General features: G+C 45.7%; 1 protein-coding gene across 1 annotated transcript; it reads left to right on the forward strand.

Annotated features, from left to right (window-relative positions):
* The first annotated feature begins 5,066 nt into the window (after positions 1-5,066).
* GPR6 (G protein-coupled receptor 6) lies at positions 5,067-6,071 on the forward strand. Its single transcript, XM_010200656.2, has one exon. It carries the CDS (start codon positions 5,067-5,069, stop codon positions 6,069-6,071), a length of 1,005 nt encoding a protein of 334 aa, XP_010198958.2.
* Positions 6,072-15,517: the final 9,446 nt, after the last annotated feature.

Below are 15,517 nucleotides of genomic sequence, written 5' to 3' on the forward strand. Positions count from 1 at the left end.
GCAGACTTTATTCCTGAGGAAGCTAAGCCAGGTCCTCTAGTTTAGCCTGGCTGGCTGGTGGAAGCGGGCTGACGGATGTGGAGGCTGCTAAGCAGATATGTAGATCAGTCCTGTAGTCACTGGATCCCTACCAAAAGATTCGAAAGCTCAAGTACATGAAAAAGAAGATAAACACCTCTGGGTGGTGAGCACTCAGAAGAGGCATCTCCCAGGGCAGAGTCTCTGGCTGACTAGGCTTAAGAGATAAAAGCTGCATCAAAAATTCACCCTCACTGAAGTGGGAGTGGTAGGAAGAGAAGGGCTTGTAACCTGGGACTGTGCCACTGTCAGCCATGGGCAGAACTGGCAGCTGCCAAAGCTGCAGGATGTGGCAGGGAGAGAGGAGGCTGGGTGGGTGGGAATCCTGCCTCGCAAAGGAAAAGGGCCGGAGGAAGACTATTGCTTTAAAAGGTTGCAGAGTCCTTTGAGAGGCATAAGTGAAAGCTCAAAGTATTCTTCATGATGCTTCTATTTTTCTGTACATACCTGTGTTTACATTTTCTTCTCACTGAAAAAGAAACACGTGATAGCTCAAACTCAATCTAAGGGGTTCGACCTCAAGCTCAATCTAAATTCATCCCTGACTGTAAGTATTTGTTAACACTATTTAAAGCAGATTTTCACCTGCTTATGTGAAGTCTGTCCCTGCACTTTCTGCTAGCGATTCAGAGACCACATAAAACACAGTGCTGCTTTCCAGAGCATCTATAAAATCCATTAGAGAAATGCAACTCTGAATGTTACGGAGTAAATCAGGATTTTCACTTCAAGTGCGTGCTAGGAAAAGTTTGTGGTCATTTGTTTATGAGGTCCCACATAGTCTTACTGTGCAAGTACAATAGATTTTACAGACATGCAGGCTGTTTTCTGGACTGTATCTGCCAGAGGGACAGAGTAGCCAAGCAGCTGAAGGTCCATCAAGGGAGACTGAAGGCCCTGTGAGTGCTCTGTCAAAAAGCACAACCAAGGATTGTGCGGGAAACACGATGTGTGACAGAGAAACGAGACTGTGTAGGACACAATTGAAATCCTATATGGTGCCTGAATCCCTCTGAGGTTCACATCATCAGTAGGTTTTGCAATACATGATGTTTGCAGGTGCACACCTGTCTAAATCTGAAGGATCAGCCGGGAGTATCATTAATGAGGACCTGGTCACTGGAAACGCCAGGCGACGAGGCTGAGCTCACTCAGTCAGGAAAATGATAAACTCGAAGAGGTGCCTAAATGGATTGCTGAGAGTTTAAAACATCTTTTCGTGCCAGCTGCATTGAAATCTCTGAAATGTCAGTGCTGGTTTGCTCACCATCTGTGTTACACCCCATCTCTTCCCCTCCTCCCGCCTTTATTTTAAGGCTTCTTTATGTTGCCAGAAGAAAAATGACTCTTTAATATTTTTGGCATGTTATTGCAAAGATAGATTTTGAAGTGCTGTGTTTTTTTGGTTCCAACTCATGCTATGTAAAGCACGTTTAATAATACTTAACATTTACTCAGCCTACTTATTAATCATTTAAGAATACCAACTATCAAAATAATCCATAGTTAACCAAAATTAAGTAATCACATATTAAAATTACAGGGCAATATTGCTCAGCTCTCAGAACAGATGGAGAAGTCAAGCAGAGAGTTTTTAGATCATCTATTTCAGCAACTTTTAAATTTTGTTGCTGTTTAATTTTCAGAAATCAGTTAAGATAATTACTGAGTTATATCATCATATGCTGTGCTAAGGTATGCACTGCTGAAACACAGCTTCTTATTTTTATGTTCTCCCGTGAGTTCCGTGGTTGCAGTCTCACTAGGAAACCAAGATGAAAACATCTTGATGACAGTGCAGGAGATCTGGACAGACTTGTCTCTCTGATGCTCCTTATGGTGCTGTGGTAAATGAGTGTGGCTGTTAGATGCCAGCTTTATCTACTCCTTGAATCCTCTTTTTCCCACAACCAGTTAAAATTAAGAGCATCTTTTGTTGTAATGACTGATGCAAGAAGCTGTACTTAGAAGACAAAAGGTCTTCAATCAATGACATCTGTGAAAATATAAAGGGTTCCCAAGGAGGTGTAACCGTTTCAGTAAGTGTGGAATTGGTCACTGACCCTGCCAGTTGATACTCCACAGTGTCAGGGAGACGAGGGGGAAGCACGTGCTGCTCGCTGAGCTCAGAAAGAATCTGATATGGATTGTAAGAGCATCTTCCTCTTGAAAGGGTAAAAGTTGTGAGAAATGCAGGGACTAAAGAGCCAGAAGAACTCAGAAAACACCTGACAAGAAGGAGCAAAGTCAAGCTGGACACATGCATTTCCCTTTCAGAGACATGCTACAATGCCCAAACAGCGCTTTCACTGAGTGAAATCCATGACAAGAGGAATCCAGGTGTGAGGCTGGACTGGTTCATCAGTTCTTCCAGCGTTCTACACTGAGATCCTAATGCTCTCATGAGGTTTCACTACACTTGAAATGACTTCTGCCTCGACAGCATGGGCTCTCAATATTTTCAGTTAAAGAAAAAGCATTAAGAGAATATAGAGGTTTAAAATTACACATATCCAGAACATAAAAAGCATACACTGCTCTACAATATACAAGCTATTATAGAAAAGACCTGTAACATACTTGTTTCCCAGAGATAACAGGTTGATCACAGATGTGACAAATCACCTACAGTCAGGACCTTCCACGCCACATTTCATTACTGAGAAGCAGATAAATGACACGTTTCTCTATGCTTTAGACAGATGCCACAAAAATACCGCAGCTCTTACCATTTCATTGTGGAGCCCAGCTGGTTCGTGTTTGCAGACCTGACTTGCTAAGTTTGAATGGCACTATTTTTAATCCATTTTGAAAAGTGTTTGGAACATTTTATTCTGTCACAGCCATTTTGATGAATGTTGAAATAAGCCACCTATGTTTGGGAGCTAGATTGGAGGGTTTCCTCTGGGCAAGTCCAAAATTTGACTTTACCTTGGATTTTACCTACCTTCTTTTGCCTTACTCCCTAGCATCTGCTTCTGCATGGGGATTCTTGTGGTCTCAGCCTTAATCTTAACTGAAGCTGATATTGGTCATACTCAACCCATTCTCTACTTGGCAAAGGGAAAAATTTTAACACCGCATTATCTGAAATCCAGTGAGGGTACAAGACCAAGTGCTTGAGTCATGTAGACTTGCAAATCCTTCTTAAATCTTCCTGTAACAGGTTTTGCTGCAGTTACAAATACTATTGCAATGCCTGGATAGGCACAGGAGAATATATGGGCAGCAGGACAGGCAGCTGAGGTCGAAGTACAGGTGCAGCTGGTCCAGAGAGGCTGTACAAATCTCCTTCCTGGGAGACATGCAATGTCTTTAAGCTGAATGAGGGTAGATTTAGATCAGATGTAAGGAAGAACTTTGTCCCTATGGGGATGGTGAGGCACTGGAACAGGTTGCTCAGAGAAGCTGTAGATGCTCCATCCCTGATCAGGCTGGATGAGGCTCTGAGCAAGCTGGTCTAGTCGAAGGCATCCTTGCCCATGACAAGATGGGTGGAAATAGATGATTTTTAAGGTTCTCTCCAACCCAAAACTTTCTATGATTCCATGCTATTCAGAATTGACTAAACGAGACCCTGAGAAAAACCTTTATGCAGTTGACACTGCTGCTGCTCCAAGCAGGTGGTGAGACCAGAGAGATGCCCTAGACCTGACCCTCCACAGGTCATTTATAAATTAAACTGTTCTGAGATTTGTGTTTCGTAAGTCCTGGGAAGCAACATCTTTGGTTGTTTACGGAGATGCAAAGTGTCTGCAGCTTGTCTTGATAATAGTGTTTAGCGTGCAGATGGGGATGGATATAATGAATGCTGACACTTTAATTCCCTTTCAATGTCCCCATCTTTTCTCGTGGTGTGGCCTCTATGCCTTCTTCATTTTGACTCTCCGAGACAGTTTTCTTCTAATTAATTTTTCAAAATCGTGTCTAAATGGTTTGCACACTGTTGCCATAACCCAGAGGTCATTTTCTTTCCACGTCCTGTTGATCGGCAGTTACAGAACAAACACGCTCTCCCAGACCGGGTATGGGGACAGGGACGCGTGACACAGCACGGAGGACACCTTTTCACTGGTCCACTCAGTGCCAGGAAAAGCCATGCTTGTGCAGATGAAGCTACCTGCTGCCCACCTTTATCTGACACTGAGTTTGGTAGCGAGAGTGTAAGACAGTTATCCTTTGCCTCATCAATTCATGTACTCTAGAAAGGAAATAACGCTGGGTGCCGGTTCATTGAGAGTCACAAAGGGTGACAGGGGGAGAGAGATGGTACTTTTTTAATGCACATGTAAATGAGTACCTGGGCTTGACCTTACCGCTTTGGGGAACCTCAGGATACAATGCCGATGCTCTCGCTGGTAATGAGATTGTTAACCCTAGAGTGTATCTTGTTTGGGGAGGAAAAGTATGAAGCAGTTTTTTTCACAGCAATTTACAGTGCTATTTGGAAAGGTTTCCATTCGGCGGTGTCCAGAGCTCCCCGCCGGGGTCGGCATCACCGCAGCAAGCGCCGCACGAACACAGAACTTGCCATCTTCTCCCCACCGAGGCGCCGCGGACAGCGCTCAGCGCGGGAGACCCACCTGCACAGCGGGGGAACGGCAGCAGCGGGAGAGAGGCGACGCGCGGCTGCGGGGGGCTCCCGCTCCCTCCTCCTCTCACCGCTCCCCGCCGCAACCCCTCCGGCTCCGCAGCCGCAGCCCGCTCTCCCTTCCGCCAGCCTGGCAAGTCACCCCCGCGGCGCTCCGGAGGCGGGGCGAGGGGCCGGCCGGCGGGGAGGCGAGGGGAGGGGAGGGGAGGGGCCGGAGCGAGGGGGTGGGCGGGCCGGCGGGAAACTTCTGCGTGTTCAGCACCAGAGACAGGGCGGGCGCGGCGCCGCCGCCCGGATGCGCGCCCCGCAGCCCCAGACCCACCGCCCGAGCCCCGCCGCCCAGTCGCCCCCGTCCCCTTGCCTCTGCCCCCGCACAGCCGCGGCGGACCGGCCGGCGATGGAAGCAGCGGCAGCCCTCAACCAGAGCGGAGCGGCCGCTCCCCGGCTGCCGGCCGCCGGCGGCGGCAGCAGCAACGGCAACAACGCGTCGCTGGAGCTGTCGTCGCGGCCCCCCTCGCCCGCCGCCCTCAACCCCTGGGACGTGATGCTCTGCGTCTCCGGCACCGCCATCGCCTGCGAGAACGCCCTGGTCGTGGCCATCATCTGCTACTCGCCCGCCCTGCGCACCCCCATGTTCGTGCTGGTGGGCAGCTTAGCCACGGCTGACCTCCTGGCTGGCCTCGGCCTCATCCTCAACTTCGTTTTCCAGTACGTGATCCGCTCCGAGACGGTCAGCCTGCTGACGGTGGGCTTCCTCGTCGCCTCCTTCGCCGCCTCTGTGAGTAGCTTGCTGGCTATCACGGTCGATCGCTACCTCTCCCTCTACAACGCCCTCACCTACTACTCGGAGAGGACAGTGCTCTGCGTCCACACCATGCTGGCAGGTGCTTGGGGCGTCTCTCTCTGCCTGGGACTGCTGCCTGTCCTGGGCTGGAACTGCCTCCACGACCACGCTGCCTGCAGCGTCGTCAGACCCTTGACCAAGAGCAATGTGACGCTGCTGTCTGCCTCTTTCTTTCTCATTTTCCTCGTCATGCTCCATCTCTATGTTGAGATCTGCAAGATCGTTTGCAGGCATGCCCACCAGATAGCTCTCCAGCAGCACTTTCTGACTGCTTCGCACTATGTCGCCACCAAAAAAGGAGTCTCTACCCTGGCTATAATCCTCGGGACTTTTGGAGCCAGCTGGCTGCCTTTTGCCATCTACTGTGTAGTGGGAGATCCCGACTACCCTTCCGTGTACACGTATGCCACACTTCTACCCGCTACCTACAACTCCATGATCAACCCCATCATCTACGCCTACAGAAACCAAGAAATCCAGCGGTCCATGTGGGTGCTCTTCTGCGGCTGCTTTCAGGCTAAAGTGTCCTTCCGCTCCCGGTCCCCCAGCGATGTCTGAGTGACTTTTCTCTCTGTCATACTGTACCCAGTGACAATCTACCCAGTGAACTATTACAGTGCCTGGTCTAAACTTCAAACTACATCACGAAGTCATTGGAAACATGCTTAAGTATTAGCACTTTATACATGTTTGTATCTCTCAGAGTGGGGTGTGGAGTTTGGGGTTTTGTGGGAGGGGGAAAAAAAAAAAGAAAAATAGAAGTGGTTGTATATAAATTTGCACATCAAATTTGTAAAGTGAAGACATTCCGATGCCGCTTAATTACAGCACCTTATTTCTAGCTGCTGACCTGCCAAAACAGTGTTGCCTTTCTGAAGGGCGAGAGAAAGTTGTGGTTTGTGTTGTATTTGTACATATATGTGTGTGTGTGTGTGTGTGTGAGTGTTGGGGGGAGGGGGGGGTGTATGTATGTGTGAGTGTATCTCTAGTTTGCTGCACAACATTGATAAATTATAACATTTTGTACACAAATAAAACCATTTAAGATGTAATATAACTGCGTGTGTTCAGATGCTTGTAGAAATAAGAGAGCTGGCAAATTTGCCAGTTGAGCAAAGTCTCTTTGTTTACTTTTGAAAGCTCCTCTTTTAATTCTGTCTAAAGGGCTCGTCATTCACTGGAGATGAAATGCTGCACCAAGAAAGGCACTTTCCTGCATGTTCTCTTCTTTAGTCTGGCAAAGAGGGAGTAAGGAAGAGCATAAACTCATTTTCACTCTCTAGGAACCAAAGAAACAAAAAGCCTGGTCAAATAGGCTGCTATTACATTTATTCACCAGGTTTCTAGTGGCTTTCATCTTCAAGTTGTAAGTTAGCCCTTTATGATAATGCTCCATTAAAAAGTTATCAAACTGCGGGGGAAAATTGGACTCTAAACTGGGCTCTTTTTTACTCTTTTAGTCTAAGACTGGAGGGGAAAAAAAGAGTCACTATCTTCTTTCCTAACACCTTATAAAGTGGCACAATAAATTGGCTTTCTGTACCACCCGCAGTTCTGAGGGGAACCTGAATTGTTTCTCACTCTCCTTGTTTTTGGACTGCGTGCTGTAGAAAAACCATTGAAGTTCATCTTTGCTATCTGCCTGTCTTGGAGCAATATAGTTCTCTGATGATCCCATGGCTTAGTGGATTCAAAGAGCCCGTCAGAGGTAAATGCTTTTCAGAGTTGGGAAACACTTCTTCACTCAGGTCCAAACTCACCGGCGACTGATTTATTTAGAGCAATAACGTGAGTGGCAGATTTCAAAAGGAGTGTTGCTGCTTTTTTTCTTCATTTATAGTTACGTTACCATTACATCCTGGTTATGTTCTAGTTCATCACTATCATTTCAATTTGTATTTATGAGCTGCAACAGATTACTTTTATGTGTGCATCACCATATAAAAAGTTTGGACTACTGTGTTTCCCAGTTTACTGCCTGCTGAAGCAGCTAGGGCCATGAGGATGCAACACGCTTCAGCGAGGCTGTGAATCAGCAATGTTGCGTGGATGTGAGTGCAAATATCATTTTGCTGATGGTACAAAGCTGGTTTGTTGGTTGTTTTTTTTTTTTCAAAAAAACCCCAAACCCTGCATTCCAAACTCTACCAGCCCTGTTGTTTTTACCAATTCTCACAATAATCACAAATGTGATGTTGTAGTTGACTAACACCTTCAGGCACATAGTTCACTGAGGCGCTGTTGCAGTGATCTTACAAATATGGTTTAAATTGGATCTTAGGTCAAAAAGCTGCTCAGACTGTGAACTCTAAAGTTGCTAATGAGAAAGGTTCATTTTCTCTCTTTCTTTTAAGCCCTCTTCTCATACACGATGTCTAAGCTAGTGCTCTAGCCTTGCTGCCAGGTGGCACAGAGCATGCCTAAGCTCTTTTCTCCCCCCTGCAAAGCCAGGCACCAAACTGCTGGCTGGAGCATGCTGGCCCTACTCTAGTAACCTGCATAGACTCAGTCAAAGATGCTGCATCACCCACAACCGTAACTGCTGAGACAAAAGACCAGCAAGTGTCTCAGAATGGTGAAATCGGGCAAGGCTTTCTGTTAAAACTGGAAAGCTTGACGTCTGCTAGGCTTTAGTCTCAGAAGTCTTTGTCACTGCTGTGTAGACCACAGTAAAACCACAGGGCCTGGTTGTCCTCAGTTCCCTGTTTCCTGCAGGCCCTCACATCCAGGTGTGAGATGCTGAGTAGGACCTGAGCAGGCTTCCAAAAGCACTGTGCAGGCTCTGAAGAATGGTATTGGCTCTAAAAGGAGAAATTTCTTGTGGGTACTTTTAGACCCCGAAGTTAAGGAGACAGAATCTGCTAGAGACCAGCCCTGATGCCACCTCCCTTCATTGCTCTGCCGGGAACTGGGCATCAGGGATTTTCACCATAAATTCATTAAGTAGTGACAACCTGTATAAAAATCAGATACAGAAAACATAGATGGACAGAATCTCATGTCAGTAATAAACCACTTAATCCAGGAGCGAAAAGGACTTAGGTGAGTTGGTTTTCCATTTTTTTAGCCCATGTTGTTTGCTTTGCTTCATTTCTTGACTGTATGACCACATTTTCAGTTTAGCACTTAGCCAATGATTTAGTGTATCTACAAAACAAAGCTCTTCTGTTAAAAATATGACACTTTTAAGGCATTTCCTCGAGCATTCTTCCCCTCTTCTAGGAAGTAAATTTGAGTTACAGTGATCTTAGCCATTCATTTTGTTAGAACAATACAAATGTTGGGCTTGTTCTACATACCATGTTGAGAAAGCTTTTGCTGACTCATAATTTCTGGGAAAGACTAAGGCAAGAGAGGAGAGAGGGTTTTTTTTGATTAGCCCTGAGAACGGAATTGATGTCAGCCCACTTGCAGCAAAATATGGCCTTTAATTTTCAAAGCAGGTCCTGATCTACAGGGATACCTGAGCAGAATAACAGAAAGCAGGCTACATAATCTCGTCTCTTGCCAAATAGCATCTCACTTTAGAAACATAAGAGCTACAGTTCCTGAAAGTCCAGGAGCTGTGTATAGCATGATGCCTGTTTTCCTTGCTGAGTATTTTTTTAAATGATGCTACATTTGCAGCAGCATCTGGATCCCCAAACTCCTCCTGTTTCCATACAGAGGCGTTATTACCTTGTTCACAAAATGATTTGTGCAAGACAAAACTTCATGGAGCCCCCATTGTCAGTCTCTGGGCATCATCGTGACCCCCACATAGCCCCAATGAGAAGCCCGCTCAGAGGACAGCCATGTACTGTGTCTCACCTTGTATTTCCAAAACCCAGTGGGCAGCTTTGCTTGCATAGAGGCTGCAGAACTGCAGTAGAAATTGCCATTACCAGTGGTGAGCATGGATCTTTCCTTGGGTCTATGGGCTCAATGGTTTTTACGTTCTCAAGCAGATGGTGCAGTCTCTGAGGGGAGAAGACTCACACTGAGTTAGGTGCAAAGATCGTGCTCAATGACCGTCAATGATTTATTATATGTCGCCTTTACTGAAAATGGAAATGAAATTTCCTGTTTTACCACCCTTAAAAATTCTTTGGCTTATCCTGCAGTAGATGAAATGATGTCAGTCTTGGCCTAAATAGCTCCCAGCCTGCTCCCACTAAAACCAGTGATGCTCTATTGCACATCAGCCAAGATAATGACAGTATCTCATTATAAAAAATTACCATTCAGAGGCAGGAAGTCTTTGGACTCTGCCTCAATTTTCATTAAAAACTAATGGTTTATTACTAACCTCGAAAATCTTACGGGACTTGCAGTGCCTTGAACGGCCAGATCCTAGCAATTTGGCTTGCATGAAGTACCTCTCTCTCTGATTAGCTCCCTTATTTTGGTGGGTGCAATTACAGAAAGAAGAGCACAGCCCTGGTGAGGAAGGCTTGGTCAGGAGCCGTGCTGAAAGCCCCTCCCCAGCCCTGCTTGATTATCTGTGGGGCTTCTGCTGAAATCAGTGGTGTAACGGTGGAAACGAGACCAACTCTGCAGGCTGCTTTGTATGAGTCACTGTATATTAAAAAGCCAGCTGGATTCAAAATCACAGGTCAAACAAAACCTCTTCATTTAGCTAAGCAAACAAAAGGACAAAACACTTTTAAACCTGAAAAGTGAGTCTGTACATATTTTTATCAATGTAATGATCCACAGGTACTAAGTAACACCCGGCAAAGCACTAGAAGTTCCAATCTCCATTCTGCTGCTCTCATTTTAAAAAGATAGATTTTTTTAATGAGGAAAAAAAATAATTTGTGATAGTGCAGCTGCTCCTAAGCTCTTTAGCTAGCTTTTGAGGAAGTCATTTAAAAGAAAAAAAAACCAAAATAAAACAAGGAGGTAAACAAAGAAAGTGTTTTCTCCTGCTTGCTGCTTCATGATGGAAATGTGTGATTTGGAGGACAAGGAGGGACCAAGCACGTTTAATTCAGCTCTCCACAGAGGACTAGCACATCTGAAGCTCATCTCAATCCCTTTCAAGGGATTTATTTGCTTGAGGGATAGTGAGTTGTGAGATGTCTCCCCATTGCTTGGTCCTCATTGAGTGAACTCCTTCCTGAGACCTGCTGCAGCTGAAAGCTGACAAACCATCTCCTGAGCTGCCGTGTTTTCCTCGGGACTGCCACACAAAATTTCCCTGGGTGGAAAATCAACATGCCTTTCACTGTCCCCTTGATGTTTAAACTCTTTCTTCTGACTAAAGAAAGCTCTCCCGTGGAAAACAGTCACCTAGGAGTAATTTCATTTATTGAGGGGAGCAACTTGGCGTGGAAATCATCCAACTGCTGCTGGGGCAGCTGGAGAGCTGTAAGTGCTGACTCAACAACAAAAGTAGATGTGGCAACAGGTTCAGTAGAGGCAGGTCTGCTTGTGTCAGCTCTGCCTGCTGCAAAGAAGTGACAGAAGGCAGCAGGAGGTGAAGCAATGGTGTGGTGTCAGTGCAGGGTCCACATGTTACTGCAATGCCTGATAGTGAAGGGTTTGGGTTTTTTTTTCCAGCAGATTCGTAATTTTATTTTAATCATTCTACTTTGTTGGCATCATAATGCAAGTGGTGGGAGAGGAAGAGGAAGAGAAAAGATGACATGCTAATATCTGCGTTAGGGGAAGAGCGCAGTGGTTCAGAGTATGACGCACAACACAGAAACAGCTCCTCTGGCAGGTGCCTCACATACATCAGCTGAATGTGATGTGCTCTTCCAGGAATGAGTTGGTGCTGCAAACAAGACCAAAAACATTTCTTCACTGCAGTATTGCTTGAGTTATCATCAATCCTTGACCCCTCAAGTGGACAACTGCAGCGCCGGCAGGTCTCTTGAGCTGCCCAACATACTATGCAGCCCTGTGAAGGAATAAAGCATAGTCCATATCCATCTTTCACCCTGCTTTTGAACACAATCAAACCTCTAGGTGCAAGCCCAGACTTAACAATCACAAGACAACTTTCTTATTCCCTACTGCCTTTTGTGCCCTTGACACTTGGTGATGGGGCACAGCATCTTTGCACCTTCCCTCAGATCTTCCTCTGACGCATTGGGCTTTCTCTCCACCCAGGCAAGACCAGAGCAGGAGCTTGGCACTGCATCTACCATCGCCTCCTGCACCTGAGCACAGCCAGCCTTGTGGTTAGTCCATGCTCCTTGATGCTTTCCTTAAGAAAAATAGATTTTCCTTTGTTTGCAAACAAAGGGTCTTGTGCTGCTGTCATGCCTGTTTTGGCTCAGAGCGGGAACATTCGGCATCCAATTATGGTGCATTAAATCCATGGAAAAGACCAAAGCCATTAAAGCAAATAAATAAATGAGATCCCATTGGTACAAAAATCAAAAGGTGTCCTCAATGTCTCACTACATCCTGTTTGTCTTTGCTGGTTTTCCTGGTCTTTCCAAGTGCTTTATGTCACCCACACCAATGGACCACTGTGCTACCGTGTTACCTGATGTGAGCCTCCCAGTCTCCAGAAAGCTGTTTTCTGGTTACCGGAGCATCTCCTGAAGGTGCTGCTTCCTACAGCAGTGTGAGACGATGCGAGCTTGCTCTCCATCTCACTCACAGCTGGGCATGGCATCACAATGTAGCTGATGAGGAAAATACTCTGGAAAACATCTGCCAGTGTTTGACTGCACTTTGGTTCCCAGCTTTTGCCCGTTGCAGGTGCCCACAGGAGTTACAGTAGGTTTTGAGTGGAAACAGCAAATCTGAACAACAGTTAAGGGAACTGTTTTCAAAGTTGAGCTATGTCTCTCTACATGTGCATTTCTGTATAAGTAAACAGGAGTTATAGTTCTGTACTCAAGAAAAAGAAACAATACTACTTCCAACCCCAACCGTTCTATGATTCTATGATACATGAATTGAGTACTTGATTCTATCTACCTCTCTAGCTTTGCTCAGAAGGGAAAGAGAATTCCTCATTTTCCTCAATTAGAGTGTAAAATCTGGACAAATGCAGATTTTCAAAGACGTGTTGGCACTTAAAGGTGAGAATTAGATGTTGAGGATCAAAATAAGGAAAAGGATTTAAGCATCCATATTCCTAAATGTGGGCCCTCAACATTATTGAGTAACAAATCAATCAGCTTTAATCAATCAATCAACAAATCAATTTAACAAATCAATCAATTTTAATCTTCTGTGCCCTCAATAGCCAGGAAGCAGCATGTGCACAGGGTGCTTTTCTTTCATGGCCCAAGCAGCCTGGAAGCTGCTTTTTACCCCTCTACTCAGTGGGGATTGAAGAGCTCTGTGTCCTTACACCTGTATTTCCCAGGTGGCTCTGTTTGGCAGGAAAGCACAGGAACACCGTGTGGGTTACAAGCAATTCAAATGGTTTTGTCTGCACTGGCCCATGTTTCATTGGATTTAAATTCACTCCAGCAGAGGAACGGAATGAGCCCAGGATACATTGTCAGAGGGAGGTGTTTTTATGCACTGTTGGAAACACTTGTTTCTCCAGCACAGGGTGTTCTGGTTCAACGACGCAGGGATGGCAGGGGCAGGCTGGCTGCAAGGCTTCAGGCACGGGGGCTGAATGGGGTCAGGAGGAGGCAAATTAGCTCTGGGGGAAGGGAAGACATTCTGATCTGGGGGAACATTTTCATGCTTTTTCTCCTGCTACTCACCGTCTAGCTGCTGGATAATTTAAAACCAAGTTGGGTTTCACGGCAAGAAGTTTCTCCAAGTGGCCTGCTTGTGGTGTGGTTGCCTTGGTTCATAGCTTAATTGTAAGGCTGAGATTTTTCAAAGAAAGCTCAGAAAAAGGTTTTAAAAGTCAGCTTGGACCTTCTGTCTTTGTTTGAGATAAGGCATATTTTGTACGGATCAGTACCCATTTTCTCACTGACAGGATGACAGCATGCAGATTAATAATTGCATTTGAAACCAAGGCAGAAGGAGAGGCTCTGGAAACATTCTCCAAGGTGTAGATTGTTTAAATAAAGGTTGAGTCTCCTATGAAATGTAATTAGATCCATGACACACTTTGAATGACTGAATTTTTGTTTAATCACCATCTTCAGTGACACTATCTTTTGCATCACAGTGAGATAACGTGATTGTACACCCACAGGTAGATATGTCATCAAAAGAAGTCTCTTCTGTTGAAAAATGAATGTATCAGTAAATGTGGGGACCTTGCTGCTTCTCAATATCAATCCTTGACTTTTGATACTGTGCAAATTCTTCTTAATCAGTAGGAAGTTAAGTTCACCTAAAGCATTTATCATTTTTACAAGCAGTGGTGTATTCTGTTTTAAATGTCACTGTGCAGTGGCAAAGAAGGACCACAGGAGACAAGTAAGTTAAGGGCTCCACCTTTCTGTACACTTGCTGTTCTATAAATGGCTCAAAGAAAATGATAAAGATGATTGAATTACACTGTCAAAAATAAACATGTCAGAAGCCTTTTGCAGGGAGACTTTGGGGATGAAGTGTGACCTGTGCACGAAGCAGACATCCAAGACTTTGAGCAGCACCTCACCTTGATGCAGCTGAAGATGAACTCCTTTATTCCGGGGATCTGAGCTGCTCCGCGTCAGTCAAAGACCATCATGTAGGAGACAGGCAGAGCAATCTGTTGTACAAGGCCTCACTCAGCACACAGGAATAGCAAGTCCTAAAGAGTAATCAGACACTGCCTATTCATGAATAAGAACAGCTAATTGCATTCTTTTCATTTGAAATGAAATTGGAACGCATTGGAGATGTGTTTGTGGGCAATAAAGGCCCTGCAAAGCTCCACAGCTCTCCCAGCCATATACAGGTAAATATCCTGGCTGCTGGCTTGGCCTCTGAAAGCCACCACGACGTTAGCAGCACACCACACTTATTGTGCCAACCAGAACATCTCCAATTTTCTTCTTTCATAAGACATTTTTACAAGTTAGGAAAGGCTCTGGCTCTGCTTTTTGTTACCATTAAAATTGGAACCTTTTGCCTAACCACAGTATGTCCATAGCATTGATCAGATCCAAAAAAACCTCCTAATAATACTCTTCTGTCCTGCCATGTTTGGTCAGAATTGAGCACTTGTTACTTTATCCAACCAGGCAGAAACATGCTGTATATGCCTGATATCTGACTTGGCAATGTGAATCCAGCCTCTCTATCGTGCAGACAACAGAACTGATTTCTTGACCAACAAGCTACTTATCCTGTTTGCCTGTCGAGCTACACGGTCGTGTTTCCACCTCTCCAACTGTTCCCTGGTGCTTCAGCCAGTGCTGAGCAGGACATAAGCCCCCCAACACCCCCTCCCTATTTTATCCCTGCCATAAACTGAGGAGTGTGTCAGTGGCACTCAGTGCTGCAGGTGCTCCCCACTTCTCATGAGTACAGCATCACAATGGACGGATCAAGGCATGAAAGGTGCCTTACTATGATGACTCCATCTCCCTGTGCAGCCTGTGCCAGTGTCTAACAACCTTCTCAGTGTAGAAGTTTTTCTCCAATCTAAATCTCCCCTGGTGCAACTTGAGCCCATTTCCTCTTGTCCTATCACTCGTTACTTGGGAGAAGAGACTGACTCACACCTCGCTACAACCTCCTTTCAGGTAGCTGGAGAGAGTGATCATGCCTCCCCTCAGCCTCCTCTTCTCCAGACTAAACAACTCCAGCTCCCTCAGCTGCTCCTCAAAGGACTTGTTCTCTGGACTCTTCACCAGCTTCATTGCCTGTCTCTGGACACACTCCAGCACCACAGTATCTTTCTTGTAGTGAGAGGCCCAAAACTGAACACAATGTGTCTCTGTGGAATATCCTTCCATAGTAACTTCTGAGAGCTTGATACCTGCGTGAAAATCTGTTCTTTGTAATCCTCCTCCAGAAAATGGCATCTTCAAGACCTGCTGCTTCGGGATATGATAGGCAGAGCAGTGCCTTGTGGCTCATTTTTTCCAGGCACCAGGGTAGGAGCAGAACAGTTTAATGGGGATATAATGGTGGAGTCCCACTTACAGAGC

The sequence above is a fragment of the Colius striatus genome, chromosome 2 (assembly GCF_028858725.1).
Source record: "Colius striatus isolate bColStr4 chromosome 2, bColStr4.1.hap1, whole genome shotgun sequence".
Lineage (NCBI taxonomy): Eukaryota > Metazoa > Chordata > Aves > Coliiformes > Coliidae > Colius > Colius striatus.